The sequence below is a fragment of the Haliaeetus albicilla genome, chromosome 19 (genome assembly GCF_947461875.1).
Source record: "Haliaeetus albicilla chromosome 19, bHalAlb1.1, whole genome shotgun sequence".
Classification (NCBI taxonomy): Eukaryota; Metazoa; Chordata; class Aves; order Accipitriformes; family Accipitridae; genus Haliaeetus; species Haliaeetus albicilla.
Window position 1 is genome coordinate 16,212,602 of NC_091501.1, and position 17,462 is coordinate 16,230,063.

General features: G+C 37.4%; 1 protein-coding gene and 1 long non-coding RNA gene across 2 annotated transcripts in view; one reads left to right on the plus strand and one right to left on the minus strand.

The window, feature by feature from the left end:
• The window catches only part of LOC138690091 (uncharacterized), a 62,520-nt gene extending 50,020 nt beyond the window's left edge, over positions 1-12,500 (minus strand). The window contains exon 1 of the long non-coding RNA XR_011328893.1: positions 11,884-12,500. This is a non-coding gene — a long non-coding RNA (uncharacterized lncRNA). The remainder of the gene's footprint in view (positions 1-11,883) is intronic.
• Positions 1-17,462, plus strand: part of PIK3C2G (phosphatidylinositol-4-phosphate 3-kinase catalytic subunit type 2 gamma) — a 208,427-nt gene that overhangs the window by 61,880 nt on the left and 129,085 nt on the right. Inside the window, exons 14-16 of the mRNA XM_069807825.1 lie at positions 6,052-6,183; positions 13,905-14,019; positions 16,005-16,135. Coding sequence (XP_069663926.1) covers positions 6,052-6,183; positions 13,905-14,019; positions 16,005-16,135 — 378 coding nt within the window. The remainder of the gene's footprint in view (positions 1-6,051; positions 6,184-13,904; positions 14,020-16,004; positions 16,136-17,462) is intronic.

Here is a 17,462-nt window from a genome sequence, read left to right on the forward strand (position 1 = left end):
TCACCTCTAGTAGCTGGTACAATCCAGCTTCAGAATCTATTGTAATGTTTCTTTAAGGGTTCTTTTTTCAGAAGGAAACAAGGCTGTTGAGTTTTTCTTTTCTTAATAAGAAGGATATGCAGTTTTAAAATGTGGACCTTAGTTTGAAACTGGAATTTTAGAGTAAAGGCTACCAACTGCCTGTCACCTGGCTGTCTGCTTTGAGGAAAATAACTTCGGTGAAAAGCAAAGCGCACTCAGACAACATTCAGTTAAGGCAACAGGATGACAAAAAGCATATTTGCAATAGGTGAGAGAGAAGTACACAGTTTGTTATGATTTGGTGGTAATACTGTATTCTTCCTGACCATGACATGTTTATATTTGCAAACTTTGAAATTTTTGTTATTTTGCATCACTGTTTACTGTATTCTAAATCTGAAAGCAGCTTTACATTGTAATTGAACAAAGGCTACAAGTAATCTGAAAGGGTATTTTTTCAAATTATAATTAAATTATAATTAAATACAGAGTGTAATACGTAACTTCTCTTCGGTTTTATCTAAGACACAACAGTCTGAGGCTGGTCAAATGGAAGAAAACCTTTTTATGTCGAACCAGTTACACACCTGTCTTAATTGAGATTTTGCGTAGCCTTCTTGCACAACACTCCTGAACAGATATACGAAGTTTAGTATGTCTGCCCTATGGTTAAGAAACAAAATGGGTGCATTTCTGCTAAGCATGCACAGTAGTTCTTTTAGGGCCTAACATCTGCTTTGGTGCCTCAGTTGAGTCCATAGAGTTTGAGTGTTGAACCTTCAATCTTTTGTGTGATTGGAAAGTAACTGTTACCTTGTGTTCAAAAAAATGGGGTCATTCCCATTTGCTCTGTAGGAATTTTCACTTTGTCCAAGTTTTGGTCAAGTACTGTCTTATGGTATATATGGGCAGACATAATTGAAGTGGAGCAGAAGGACTATATTGCTTATGAGCATTTTTGGCTTCTAAAAAGGTGGTTGGTGCCTTTCTGGAATGCATCTTACTGTCGTGGTTTAACCCCAGCCAGCAATTAAGCACCATGCAGCTGCTTACTCACTTCCCTGCCCCCCACAGTGGGATGGGGGAGAAAATCATGAAAAGAAGTAAGACTCGTGGGTTGAGATAAGAACAGTTTAACAGAACAGAAAAGAAGAAACTAATAATGATAACACAGATAAAATGACAATCGTAATAATAAAAGGATTGGAATATACAAACGATGCACAATGCAATTGCTCACCACCCGTGGATCGATGCCCAGTTAGTCCCCGAGCGGCAATGCCCCCTGTCCCCACTCCCCCCAGTTTATATACTAGACGTGATGTCACATGGTATGGAATACCCCGTTGGCCACTTTGGGTCAGCTGCCCTGGCTGTGTCCCCTCCCAACTTCTTGTGCCCCTCCAGCCTTCTTGCTGGCTGGGCATCAGAAGCTGAAAAATCCTTGACTTTAAACTAAACACTACTTAGCAACAACTGAAAACATCAGAGTGTTATCAACACACTTCTCACACCTAACTCAAAAACATAGCACTATACCAGCTACTAGGAAGACAATTAATTCTATCCCAGCTGAAACCAGGACACTTACACAAGCTTTTTCTAAAACAGAATATATATATAGAAAAAAAATAGAATCGAAATAAATTCTTTAGCCATAACGAGGAGAAACTCTGCTCCTCTTCCATTTCCATGAAAACATAAAGAAATCAGACTAAAGCTTCAGGGTTTCTGTTTAAACCTCTCCCTCTGCAAAATCACTATTAAATGTCTGCAATTCCATCAAAAAGCTTCTTGGAAAAAGCAGCAGTTAAGTATGTGGGCCAAATTCTTTCATAGGTCATAGATGCTTCTAAGAGGCTCTTAACATCAGAAACAAGATCTAGAATTGTATGAAACTTAATAGTATTAGTTTGTAAAAGCACCTTTTTACTTTTTATAGTTCCTTGAGTTTCAAAAATAATTTTCAAAATTCAATTCAAAAAAATTCCAGAGTACAAACCCCCAAATTTAGATCTGTCTGGAAGGCTTTTCAACATTTCCCTCAACGATCAAAGGTATTCACATATTGTCCACCTCAAACTGATTGGCCTATATCTGTTTAAGTCTCAAAACATGAGAGGAGGTTTCTTGGACCTAATGACCTGAGGTTCAGGAAGCATAGGCTGAGAATCTAGGTAGCCAGACATGCCATTATTTTTGTATGTTTTAGCTTGTATCCAGAATGGGATTTAATTAACAGATGCTATTTTTGAGTCAAAATACAGGTGTCGGACAGGTGTTTTAGATCAGCTAACAGTCTTACAGCTAGAGCTTTCCTTCCCTCTCTTTGAGTCACTAAAATGTTCCTGGGTTGGCAGGGCAGATTCTATTCAGAAAAAAGATGCTTATAAAGCAGACATTTACTGCAGGACATGAGCATATTGAGATCAGGACAATAGATTCTGTTCTTATTCCAAATCTAACACAGCACTTAACAATAAAATCAAATATTTTCACATAAAGACAGGAATCGACTGCTTTACAGTGTTGTGCTCACCACAGTATGACTTAGGTGTAGTATCAGAATATTAGGTAGGATAGTGATGCCAGAAGATCTTTCCTTTATGAAAATATGCATAGGGAAGGAAATGTTTATGTTGTTTTTAATTATTTTAAATATGAAATACTTCTTTCAGTTCTATAATGAGAAAATGTGGGTGTTTTGCTATTTGTGCTGTTAACTTTCTAAGAAAGAATAAACAAACAGCATCAAACTTGACAGAATAGTCAGTATATTCAGAATATTTTGAAATACACAGAGAGGAGGACCAGTAGAGGTAGTGTCATAATATTACTGAAGGTGCTACGTGCCTAACTGGCACAATTTAAAACATATTCAGGAACAGGCTGATTTGGCTTTGCTACAATAAGTACGTGTATATAAACACTGATTAATACTTTTTGCAAGAATTCAAGCTGGATTTGATTAAAAAATAGAGAATTTTAATGAAGTATGTATTACTGCAATTGTTTTTCCATGTCATCAAGTGGCACCATTTTCTATCGTACGAAGTCTGAGTCACTCAAAACTGTGACCAAGCGATGTTCACTCTTAGTTATCTTTTGGCTATAACATCACCTTTTGGAAATGGAAGGGAATATGTTTGCATAAAAAGTTTACAGAGGAGACAATTTCTTTTTTGTAAAGTTTCTTGCCTTGAGTTAAAGTGCTACTTTTGTTCTAACCCATAAGCTATTTTCAGTTGGTCGCAGCCATTGAAAATGCATGTGGTAAAACATCAGCAGGAGCTTCTATTACATTAGGAAGTCAAATATTCTCTATACAGTTAAGGATCAATCAGGCTGAAAAATAATTCAAAATGAGTCAGGATCTTAGATTAGGATTGACTCGAACAACGCAGAAAAATGGAGAGTGGTGTTTTGTTGATTAGGCATCTAGGAAGACAGGGGTTAAACCACAACACTAACAAAGACAAAACTTGCTTTATTTGCTGATTTTCATGTATTTAGTTTGTGTTTTCAAGTATTTTAACCAGTTATTGTCTGAACTTTAACTTGATAGGTTTTTGTGTTTAAACATGAGCTTCTGTTGAAGTCTTTTATCACATTTAGTCTTTCCCAGAATATTCTCAGAAAAGATGGGAATCATTTGATACCTAAGGAGATTGCTTTGCGTAGTGTTTCTTCCGTTTGTCCTTTTTTAAGAGTATACTTTTTGCTTTAGAACTTGTGTGTTATTTTTGAAAGTGGTGTGATTGTCAACTTGGTGCAGAGTTTGAACAGACTGATATATCTAGCATGTGATGTGTCCAAAAGTTGCCACCCTTATTTTCTCATTAGTTTCATTTTTCAATGACTGAGACCTCTTAATTATTTTCTTTCTTTTGTCTTAGCTGGTTGCTTTTAATATATTTATTCCACCATGTGCTGGTTTTGGCTGGGATAGAGTTGATTTTCTTCATAGTAGCTAGTATGAGGCTGTGTTTTGGATTTGTGCTGAAAACAGTGGTGATAACACAGGGACGTTTTCATTACTGCTGAGCAGTGCTTACACAGAGTCAAGGCCTTTTCTGCTTTTCTCACCCCACCAGCGAGGAGGCTGGAGGGGCACAAGGGGTTGGGAGGGGACACAGCCAGGACAGCTGACCCCAACTGACCAGGGGATATTCCAGACCATAGGACGTCATGCTCAGCATAGAAAGCTGGGGGAAGAACAAGGAAGGGGGGAATGTTCAGAGTGATGGCATTTGTCTTCCCAAGTCAACATTACAGGTGCTGGAGCCCTGCTGTCCTGGAGATGGCTGAACACCTTCCTGCCCACGGGAAGTGGTGGATGAATTCCTTGTTTTGCTTTGCTTGTGTGCACGGCTTTTGCCTTACCTATTAAACTGTCTTTGTGTCAGCCCATGCGTTTTCTCACTTTGATCCTTCTGAATCTCTCCTCCGTCGCACTGGAGCAGGGGGGAGTGAGCAAGCAAGCAGCTGTGTGGGGCTGAGTTGCCAGCTGGGGTTAAACCATGACAGTCCTTTTTGGCACACAACATGGGGCTCGCACCCACGAGCCCGGGATTAAGAGTCCCATGCTTTACTGACTGAGCTAGTTGGTCCATCCGCACTACCAGCACACACCATTTCTTTTTCCATCCTCTGCAATTTATGTTAAACCTATGGACGTGAAATATGCAATTAACATTAAGGCCTACCATTCATCACCTCAGATACTTTCTTGGCTTTGGGCTTCCCTCTTCTCCATATTTTGTTTGGCTTGTCTATTTTGTTTATACTCTCACAGGGCAAAGACTGTGTTGCCCCAGAGGTCTTCTGTGTTGAGTGCTTTTATGGTATTAGCCCCTTGGCCTTAGAAACCAGCTGTATAACTTTATCTAACATCTGTGAATAGCACCTTATCAGTGAGTAGCTTCTCTGTTCTTCTCAACTACTGTTGAAACTGTTCACCCACAGGGTGTCTTATTTCTGGCCACTGTTCCATTTCTTCTTCTTAGTCATCCATTTGACAGCTTCATGCTGTCAGAAAGGATAATACCAGCTGGGTAAGCTCAGATATGCATTAATCAAAGTTCTTAAAAGCAATACAGATATTCCCCTTCTCTGTGTATCACATGTCACTGGAAGGGAAACTTTAATCCTCTCTGGCCCATACTTTAACTCTTGGGATGTCTAACTCTTGTCAAAGTTTCTAGGTTCTTTTCCTACTGGTGTACATCTGGTGATGCTATATATTGTGTCCTAGCAAATGTCTGGCAAGCATTTGCATTCTGCAGTGAGGATATTGTGAGGTTTTTTTATTGTTCCAGGTTCACAAGGATTTTTAACAATTGTCTGTATTAGAATATGCATGTCTTGATTTTTTTATTTTTGTCTCTTCACAGCATTAATGGTGCTTTAAAGTTAAGTGTAACCCTTCATTGAACAGTTTTATGTAACATGGGCCGAGTTGTTGGCCTGTAAGTGAAAAAGAACAAGCTATCTATAGCCTGTAAACCAGTTCAGTTTCCCAATAATTGTTTCTAATTATGAGTGAGGAAGAGGGCATGGGACAGGGAAAGCACATTTGAAGAAGAGAATGATTATTCTACTCTACTCACAAGCAAATCTTAGTTTCTTAAGTAGTGTTTTCCTCTGAAGACACAAGACAGCAAATAACTATTGGTTTACAATTCACCCTTAGGGGATGCTTATTCCGAAATAGCCCTTCATTGATAAGGTAATTCTAAAATAAAAGTTTAACTAAGCTTTTCCCACCTATGTCAGCTCTAGTGGTTACCACTGAAGTGAATGAATTTTTATATGCCTCTTCTCAAATACTATGACCCAAGTTAATGGATGGCAATACTCATCAATATGTCAAAGGGACCTGTCAGTTGCATTTTCCTTCAGAGTGCAACTCTTGTAATTTACAGCTTGATATGTGTTAAGGCATCTAGAAAAATGTAGAAAGAACTCACTTGTGGTAACAATGCTCAATTTTTTTAACTTTTATTTTTCTCTTTTCTGATTTTCTTTTAGAATCAACTTTCCTCTACGAATAAAGGCTCTTCCGAGGGAAACCATGCTGACAGTAAAACTACTTGGAGTAAACAGTGCCTCTAAAAATACAGAAGTGCTTGCTTGGACATGCTCCCCATTGTATCCAAAAGAGTAAGTTCAGTTTTGTACGACAGCTTAAGAGAAGACCATTCTTAAACAGTATCGCACTCAACTTGGGAGAAATATATAAAGACAGAAATACTCATTTCAGGACCTTGCTGTAATAAGACTGAGACAGTCACTTACAGTAAACTGCTCTTGATGTGCTGGTAAGAGCCCCATCCATAAGATTTTCTTTCTTTCCAATGTATTGTTTTTGAACTTGGCTTATGTAACTGTTTAACTCTTACAGTAAGGTTCCCCAGGCCTGTTGAAAGGCCTTGCTGTACACTTTCCTGTAGCTTTGCAAAATCCTTCTCAGCATAGCCTCTTGTTAACAATGGCTGGTTTTTTTTTTAAGTCTGCATTCTCTTTTCACACCCATTCATTCTGCTCAGAGTGGGGCAGTTAGGGATGACCACAATGAGCACCTTTCCCTCTACACGCCACTTTAGAAGATTTCTCGTCTTTTTTAACCTCTTCTTTCTACACGGCATACAATGTAACAGTGGTTTAGAGATACTTGTAGTCTTGAATGTCTCTGCAGTGATGCATAAACAGACATCTAAGGTAAATTTTCTGCAGTGCTTTAAATATATCTTAGTAGCACTCAGACATCTGAATTTAGACTAAGCCTTTACAATGATACTTAATTTTTATCTAGACTCCATAGCCCTGCATGCCTTCTGGGGCTTGAACGTATCCATCTATTGCCCATAGGTTTCTGCATTATCCATCTCTAAGCTATAGCTCTTTCCTCCTCTTGAGACATCTTCATCTACTTCTCTATATGGTGGCAAACATCATTTAAAACAAAACAAAACCAAAAAATCTGATTGCATGTATGAATTTACTATGTTTGAAAGACCTTGGGTTCCATTCAACTTTTAAGCTGAGAGGCTTAAAACACTGGAAAATGGGTTGGACTGGGGTAGAAGCTTTTTCCATCTTTTCAGAAGAAAATTCAAGATTACTCTGTTCAGAAAAAGAGAGCATTCTTCTGTGACTTAGTGATTAGAGCACTTAGTCTGAAGGAAGGAAACAAACATGAATCAAATCTCTGCTCCAAGGATTGCTTGGGTATTTCATTCAATGATTTTTTTTTTTTCATAGTCTGAAGAAAAGCACATCACTCTTCCATTGTGTGTATCTTTTTAAACAAAACATGCATTATGTTTGAGTATTTCCATCATGTGGTGATTAGGGTGAAATAGAGGGAATATCTTGGCTGAGAGTCTAACTTGAGATGAAGTGTTAAGATGTCCCCAGCAAGTTGATATGTGCTGACTACATTCAGAAGCAGAGCATTAGGCATGATAATTTAATTGGGGAACACTTAGGCACCTTTGGAGGTAAATGGGATACGTGAGAATCCTGTTCTTGAGGACCTGTATTGTACTAGAGGTTTTCTTATGTTTCATGGTTCAAGTCCCAAAGGAATGATTTTTGGAAGATCTGAAAGCCCTTAGCTCCCTGTGATGTATATTTTTTAAATGTACACCATGGGAGCAAGCATGTTGATTTTCATTAGGTAGATCTCCAAATCATCCAGGCAGTTTTGAAAATTTTGCTGAAAAATGGCTCCATTCTTTCAGGGTACAGATGACCAACACAATGAAGGGGATAGAGGGCTACTTTCCTTTCATCTGCTGTATAATTGTAAAGATCATTGCTGAAATGACCCTTCAAAGCAGAAATAGAAGTTGAGTTGTTGGGGAGGAATGATTTAGGAATAACATGTTCAACACCTCCTAATCTGATAGCTGTGTTACAATTATAGTAATTACTATGTTATTACTAAGTAATTACAAAGAAACCTAAATGCTTTTTCCTCTTGTAGCCAACCATGACTCCACAGAATTATTCATTCACCATGATTTCAATTGATAGACTGGTTTAAAAATAAGGATAGGTCTGAAATTCCTTCTGAAATGCAAAACTTGAAAATATCTGAACATTCACCCAGCCCGCTATTCCTTTTCTTTGGAAGATCATGAATATTTTTTGGTAAACTAGCTCTCAGGGTTACCTACTTAGAAAGTAGCAGGATTAAAACTGTCAGGTGATTCTTAATAGGTAATGCTATCAGTTAGCTGAAGTAATTGAAAAGCAACAGTAAGACTTTGAGAGGCTGTTTCCTGCTCCACAAAAAAAAAAAATTAAAAGTTAGTAATTGTTTTATTTGGCTCAGCAGTTTCGTGGAAAACATTAATGAACTGAGCAATGAACCCAACTTCACTCCCCTCACTGCTGGAATGCAACTAACTTCAAGACTTATTTCAATTTCAGAGTACTTCTGAACTTGAAAGTATGTACCAAGAAAAGATTTGTACCTGTAGTGTCATGCTAATGTGTCAAGAGTACTTTGTATTATTGCAAAGGTTATGGCATTAGGGTCTCTAAATGAGCAAACTCTGTAAATGTATATAAAGAGATTAAAGAAATCTGACCAGAAAATCTTTGGCAAAACATTTCTAACTTGGAAAATATCACTTTCTCAAAACAAAACTTTTCTCAAAGGTGAATTTTAGTTCTAAAAAAGTCTTAACATTCTCATGTCTAGGGTTTAATTTATAAAGGAAAGGACAGAAATAAGCTCTTTGAAGAAACCAGTAGCCCTGAGATATTTGCCTGGGTCGTCAAACATCCTTGTTCAAATCCTTGTCCTAGTTGGTCACTGAGCCGTTCTTCTCAGGGTCAGCATAAGGACAGAGAGTGGCCTCTTTTTCTCTATTCAAATGCTTGTTAAAAAAAAAATATATATATATGTTTTTGTTAAACATTGGAAAAAGAAAATAAGTCAAACATTTTAAAAATACAGTTCCTCATTTCTGTCCCATTAAATCTTATTCTGATAAAAACCACAGAATTCTGTTCAAGCAGTTTGTGGCTTATGTTAAAAAGAGAAGGGGAAAAAAAAAAATCAGTTTTGGGTTATTCCCAGATATTACTTAGGAATCTTGATCTTTGAATGACCTAGGGCAAAAGAACACTTTATTTTAAAAGACTCTGAATTAACTCCTCTCTGTAAATTTGATATCTATTTTCTCTTCCAAAATGGTTATTGTCATTTTATCGTTGCTCTTGTCCTTCATAGTTTAATTCTTTATGTTTAATTTGAACTGAAGATTAAGAAAGACTGAACTTATTTTAACACCTAAAGTATACAAATTCCTTTCATCTGTTTCAAGAAGTGTGAAGAGTTTCTCATGCTTTTGGGCAAGACCATGTCACAGTCCCTTGCCAGATCAAAGGGCTGTAGCTATTTTCTGAGATTTTAACACTCCAGTTCTTCTCTAAAAAAATAGTGACTAAGTAGAGTGTATGAAAAATATATAAAAAAGTAGAAGCAAACCCCAACTGTTTAAATAAAGCATATTACTTATTCTTTAGCATTTCTTATTGCAATCTCTTCTCCCTACCTTGCCTATGTTGAAACCACACCATACCTAAAAATGTTCCCAAGAATTTGGCCTGTTTAGTTTTGGGGGGGTTGTTGTTGTCATTAAAGACTTGTCAGTGAATAGATGTTTAGTGAATTTTAAATTTGCTTAATTTACATTATTTTCTGAATTCTAGTAATATCTCTCACTATTCTGACAGTTGTCTTGCAATGTGCTGATTGATGACATGACTAGCTGATGGATACACGTGGCAACCACTACACTCCTTATCAAATGTGTGTTGGGATTACTGTTTATCAACTTTACATGTTTCTGTAGAAATAGTCTCACTCTTTACAAAACTGCCTGTAAATATTCTCCAATCTTTGCCTAAATGTAGTTGTTTACCTTAAAATTATTGCTTGTAAACTTATTTTTTAACTTTATGTTTTGGGGCAAAAATTAGGAAAGAATCAGGAACAAAACTGCAAATTTGTTTTAAAAGTTTGGAATAACCTGATAATTTTGTATTTGCTGTATTCTGCACCTTCACATTTATGGAAGTTATTTAAACTAGAAACTGTGGGCATGGAAGATGTGGCCCTTACAAATGTCTGTAGGACATTTAGCATTACTTCGCAGATGAAAATTATATCTCTAATTTGAATTTTCTAGAATTTAGTAGTATTTGTAATTATAATAAAGTAGTTATTTCACAGTATCATTCTAATGCAGAATTAAGACTGCTTGGGCCATAAGATATGGGGTTTTTTATAGCTTAGCAGTTTTGGATTTCCTTTAAATTTAACCTCAGGTCTGAATTTCTGAGGCTTATAATGTCAGGTTTGGGGATAATTACATTATTTTTACATGATATTTTGTTCTTATTTTCCTGGTATATCCAGTCTAAACCGTAACTCTACTCTAATGTGATATACGTTTGGGAATGAACACGGTAATAATGATTGTAGCTGCCAACTTGTCCAGTAGGTGAGCTTCCCTAACCCCATTTCTCACCCTTATCAGGTAGTTGACTTTAGATAGTGGCCCTAAATCAAGGCCGATAAAGCCCTTGATGATGCATCTGTATCAAGAAGCCTTATTAGATGCAGAAGGCAGTTCAAAAAGTGTTTGCAAGCCTGTGTGCCAACTTTCCGTTCCTTCACATCCGAAAAATGTGTTTGTCTCTCGGGCTGAATAGTTTAGTGATCCAGAGCTAATTAACAAATCAGCAATCCATCTTTGGGGGCAATTTGGGAGTTGTAATGTCCCCCACAGTGCCCATTGCTCTGACTTCACTGATTCTTACAACACAATTTATTTTGAACTGGTATTTCCAAATCAGACAGAGCAAGCAACAAAAATTTCTTCTTGCTGGGTGTGGTGAGGGAAGTCTCTCATGTGACTTCAGGACACAAGGTTGATTTTGTTAAGTTAGGGTAACTTGAGCTGTCCCTAAATAGCAGTGTCCTTTTCTGCTGTAATAAGATGGGAAGTTTATTGTAGCTCCTGTAATAAACAAGAGCTGGGAATCTGTATAATTCCAGGAGTTTCCATCTGCCCTGGTTTTGCATGAACATATAAATAACTAAATGGCAGTAGGCACAGAACAGCACTTGTTTATTCACCTTCTGATGTGCTTGATGCTGAAGTTGCTACATGGAAGCCATTGTCTATGGCTGTGATCATTACACAATCTTTACAAAGGTCAGTATCACTACCATCACCTTACAGATGGGAAAAACTGGCAGGCAGAACGGGGAGTGACCTGCTTGAGCTCATCAGCAGAACCAGGTAATAGAGAGAGGAATCTGTCCATTCAGGAAAGGTTATGGTTATCATGCTCATGATGCTAGCTCCTTCCTTTTCTGACTGGATCCTGCACACAGTCCTGCTTCTTTCCCTTTTTCTAAAAATAACAATGCATCTTTTTACTGTTTCATTCACCTGCATGGCCCCTGTTACTGTTTCATTTGTGTGTCCAAAAGCAGACTTGGTCCTGAAGAATGTTAGCTGTGCAGCGCATACAGTGCCCCAAAATTGCTAGCAAAAGCTGTGCCTCAAAAACATACATCGTATTTAACAGTTGTCAGTGCCTCTTCACATCTTTTTAAAAATGCCTCCTGTGTTTACAGACTAGCCTTAGCCCAAAGAGCGACTTACTGATGGAAGATACATGAGTTGCACACTTGTTTGTAAATGTATAAATTAGGCTACTCTGTATAAAAGGCATAAATATGTGTCTAGTTTTTAAAACAAATTCATTGTTTTCTTAGGAGATAACATCTCCATACTATTGAAGTCGTTTAATGTCTTTGGTTTTACTCACGGTTCTGTGATCTGCTTTAACATGTGAAGTCTTCTCAGTCTGGCAAAGATACATTGCTTTACTTGCTGTTTCTCTAGTTGAGGACTCTGAGAAGCCCACCTGCTGATTCTTCCTTATCTTCTTGGGCAGTTTGTAGCCACATCCATACTGGGTGCAAATGAGTTGAAATAATGACCTCAGGAAATGTCTCAATTAAATACATTTACAGTGCCTCTGAGGTCTGTGCTACTTGTATTTGTCTATACAGGTTTCCCAGGAAAAAAAATCCACTGTATGTATTCTTTTTTAAAGCCCGCTGTAGTTTTAGAGCACAATATGAAAGTGATTAGCAGTAATGAGAGCTCAAAAGGGTAATTTAGTCTTTGTGTTCATTCAGTTCTCAGCTACTCCTCTCCCTTCTAATAAAAGTGCCAATTAGTTCACATTATGATGTCAATAAAGGAGTGGTTGAAGAGATGCGACTCATTTATTAAAGGGCATCCGAGTACACATCACCGAAAAACAACTTTGAATCACCATTGGTCACTTCCACATTCACATCACTGACCTAAATGTGAAAAACTTCATATCACACAACTGCTTTCCCGATTGCTATCTTGTTCACATCACAGCTCCTTTTTCTGCCTCCATTCCCCTGCAAATGCACCTACAGCTGCAAAAGAAACTTCAGAAAATGGTTTAGTCTTTAATCCTCCTGAGCTGTGTTCTCGCAATAAAATAAAACGTTTGCACTAACAACATGAATAGCTTGAGAAGTGAAAAAGAAAAATTAGCTGTTAATTAGGTTTACACTGAGTGTTGACTATAAAAATGACTTTGCGGGAGTTTCTTATTTCTTCCTCAGCTGACTTAGCAATAATTTATTTCAGCTTGCAATTCAAAAGGTTCTTTCTTACAGCAAAGTTGCAAACTTTTGCTGGGATCAAAAGGTCCATCTGCGTTCTCTTGTACCTCTAAGATCCTCATCTCAGGTAAAAGCTGTGCACTCAAAACTCACCTGCCTGGCTGGCTGTTTCTGTTGCAAAAGGGCAGAAGAGAATCTAGCTCGTTCTCTCAGTTGTTTTGACTGAGCTGTGCTTGAAACGATCATAATAGAAATTATTTGTCAGTAAAAGAAGAGATGTTGAACATAATCAGATTTCTGACCTCACTAACCATTAAGATGTGGACAAATTAAAGGGTAAGTCCAGCATACTGTATCTTCCTTTATCCGGGTGCTGTATACTTAATTTGAGTGGATTCGTTATGATTAGAATTTACACCTGAACTTTCTGATTTTATTCAAGTTCTCTAGACTGAATTGTGTTGACCTGCCAAATCATGCTGGTTTTCTTATCTGCAGACCACATGCATGCCTGTTTCTGATAAGACTTTCTTGTACATGTAGTGCTTAGACTGGTACTTCAGACCATAATCTTGCATCTGTCCAAAAAGTACATGCAGCATATGTGGTACAAACTATCCCACTCAAACTGCTTTCAGCTCTCTGGAGACTGATATCATATTCCCTCTTCCCTGCCATCTACACATAAAATCAGCAAAGATCCTTCTTGGTTGCAGTAGGTTGCCATGAGTTTCTTCTTTTTGTGGAATAAATGTATACTGCCCTCCACCTTATACAGTGTGTTGACACTTCACTATCTCTAACACATTTGCCCTCAAAATTAAATCTTGAGATAGAAATACAGTATTATCTTTATTTGACACCTAGCTTAAATGGCAACCGCTGTTACATAAGACATCAGTCGTAAAGTGCAGAGCTGACCTCGAATGTCTTGGCAGTGTGATTTGCGTCATGATCCCTGCAACTGTACTGATGCCACTATAGCAGTGAGGCCATCAGTATGCAACCTCTACTGATCTAGGCCAGTTTTGTATTAGCCACATAAAGATAAAAGGGTTGTTCTCCTTTTGCTTGTATTTTAAGCTATTCAGTTTCATGTTCTTTGATGTAGTTTCAATAAACCCCATTCACCTCGTCTCCAGTACTGATGTAGTATTTCTGTCTGTGTGTATTGCAGGCGGCTCGTTCATGGAACTGTGCTGCTTAGCATGACATTGTGCAGTACGCTTACAACAACAATGATTACCCCAGGCATCTGCAGTACTGATACACCAACCTCAGTAATATTACAGGTAAGAAAGCAAGAAAGCAAAGGGAAGGGTTATTATCTAACAAAGTGCAAGAAAAAGGATTGTTCCCACAGCTCATCAAGACCACACAAATTAAAAATCCTATTTCCATTATAGCCACTCAAAGACAGCATGTTAATCTTAATGGATGGAAGTCAATAATTCTGCACAGTGGCAAATATGTAGGATACTTTCCATATCAAATAACACCTCTGAGGGGTAGAGAAGGTTTTTCTAGGGTAATTTTTGTTGTTATAATTTTGGTTCCAAAAATACTTCTGACACAGATTAATGGTTTGGTACCATACTTACAGCTGCCTTTTCAAATCTGAACTTTTGTTCTGAGTACTATTGAATTGCATGCCATTATAAGTGTAACATACAGCTTTCAATTAGACTGAATAGCATAAAGGATTTGTAAAGGAAGTGGCTACAAGCAATTGTCAATATGCATCATTATAGCTCTCCCTTGATGACTACATGCTGAGCGCCCACTCATTCTGGGCAGAATGGTGCTCACAGTATTGAAAATGCATTAGGTCTATGTGGTAGTTTTGTAACCTTTCCAGGTTAAATTAGCAACTGGATATTTCAAGGGCAAAGCCAATTGTTTTCTGTACTAAAAAGCTGAATGACTATTAGCAAATGACATGTAAAAGCAGATAATACAGATAAATGAGGCTGGCCTAAAAATAGCCTATTTTTAATAGACAAGCAAATGGGGATTTTCTAGTCTGAGGAGTTCAATCAAAGACGACACCTGAAAATAGCTCCCCCTATTAATAATAAAGGGAAGTTGAGACAGTAAATGGCTATTAATTTATCATAATCTCTCTCTGCTGAAAGAAACAGAACAGGAGGATCACCTCATTTTCAGTTATTCCCATGCATGTGAAAGTATCATGATTTGTGAACATGCTGGAAAAGTCATAAAGATAGCTTTTCTGATGTGACCGACAAGACACGTTTTGTAGGGAATAACTTTGTTAACCATTAGAAGAGTGATGCATATCAAATACATACATTAAAAAAATAGATATAGATAAGAGATTATGGTGTGTGTTAACAAACCAAATTGAGCTGAATTTTGAAGAACAACCTGAATTTTCAGCAAAGTCTGTGTTCAGATTATCAAGCACCTCAAGCTTTTTAATTTTGGTCGAATGTTTTCTTTCTCTGTATCTTAAAAACATTACCCTAAATTTTTGACACCCATATGTAAGTGTAAAGAATGAAAAATTGCTCGATGCTGTACAATATATATGAAATTGAACAGCCAGAATTGAAATCAGGAATCTGTTTTCTATCTCTTACACTGGCAAACTACACATCAGAATTATCCCTACTTTTTCAGAAAAAACAAACAAACAAACAAATCTATATTAATCGAAGCTTTACATTTAAGAACCATCTCATTAAAAACCAGGAAAGGAGGAAAAATGGAAAAATATCTTCATCTTTGAGTTCATGGAGTTCTAATAAAACTTAAATACAGTGGATGACATTCTCCCAGGAAAGTCAGTGACAAAGCTCCTGCTGATTTTTGTGGGCTGAGTTTATCACCAACATATTTAAGTAATATATTACATACAGTGAACAACCTCAAAGAATTATGCCCTCTTCTTTTTCTCATATTTTGTATACTTCCTGTACAAATCCAAGATAACATTTATTGACAGTTGTATCTGAGAATACACATTGCTAAAAAGACCTCTTTTCTCTCCCCTCTCTCCCCTCTCTCCCCTCTCTCCCCTCTCTCCCCTCTCTCCCCTCTCTCCCCTCTCTCCCCTCTCTCCCCTCTCTCCCCTCTCTCCCCTCTCTCCCCTCTCTCCCCTCTCTCCCCTCTCTCCCCCCCTTTTCTCATGCCTCTTTTGTTTTCTTTTTTCTTTTCTTTACTCTTCTTTTTTATTTTCTCTTTTCCTTTCTTTTCCTTTCTTTTCCTTTCTTTTCCTTTCTTTTCCTTTCTTTTCCTTTCTTTTCCTTTCTAGATTGACTTTCCAGAAACTAGTTTGGAGTTCATTAAACCTGAACCTGAAGAAAGAAGAGGTGATCTTGAAGAGCCAACCAAAGACTGCCTGAAGCACATTGCAAGACTTTCGCAGATAAATTCTCTCTTGTTGTAAGTTGCACCCAGCTAGCCCTGGTGATTCTTGGTTTGCTGTGCTTATCCTATTGGTCACAATTAAATGTATCCAATTCTTCAAAAGCAAAATTTTCCTCTGAAGGAGCCTAACTTGATTGATTTGAGAAGTGACGCCTCTAAATGAGAGAATAGATCTCAGCAAAGCCTAAATAAGCCCCTGGAGGTGGCAGTGTATTTTACCAGTTTTCCCCTTTCTATTACTATACCTTTTCACGTCTTTGAAGTGAGAAACTAATTTTTGATTCCAAACATAAGATATTCAGGTGATGCAATAAGTTTGTATCGGTATTAGCAAGAAAACCTTTGGGATCTATGAAAATCAGCTTCCTTTAGTAATAATACACTCAGACTTCGTATATAGTAGTTAAACGGCATATAATCATTAAAACAATCTATGTCAAGTTATAAGTAAGGAAGGAAGTATAAAAAGTTTAGCTTTCACAGAAGGTAGATAAAGACAAAGTGAAACAAAACACTATATACTGAGGCAGATTAGTATGCTCAGCTATGCGTATGTTACATATCCATTAGGATTATGTACTGTATAAAATAATTTTGGATATAACCAGGGTGGAATTGGGAACACAGGTGTTTACAGAGAGCCATTATACCAATCACAGTTAATTGTGTGAATTAATCCTCCACCAAAGGCCAAAAGGTGCATTAGTTGTACAATAACTAAATAACTTAAAGGCAGTTCAGCCTTCTGAGTGTGATATGATGTATCTGTTCAGGAGACTTTTCTGTGCTGACTTCTATGTTGGTTGATTGTGGGGGTTTTTTTAAATCAATTTCTTTAGAAAAAGGCAAAAGACAAACTTGCTGGTGTATTTGATGTTTACTTCAACTTTTCAAAAGGCAGGATGGAATGTGAGATTATTTTTATTAACTGTGGGATCTGTCATTTGGTTCTTTTCTATTTTATTTTAAAATATGAATGGGACATCAGTATTTTCTTGTGAATAGCCATTGTGTGAGGGCACTGGCAAGGTGCCAGCAAAATTTCTACCTGCAAAATGTGCTCCAGAAGTGATTTGGGGAACTTCAAGCCAATGCATATGACCTCTGTCATGGTAAAATGGTAGGTTCTGTAAGAAGGAATAAGATCCTTAAGTATTTAGCTAAGTATAGAGTATTTTGTCAGGAAAGAGCTTGGCTTCTGTGAATAGAAACCCTGCTTCACCAACCTGTTGCTGTCCTAGAAGGTCGTCAGTGGGTGCATGGATTTTTGGGGATTTGGTGCACACAAAGCCTTTGGATGTTCAAAAACCTTTGCTGAGGTTCCACATTGGATTGTTAAAAG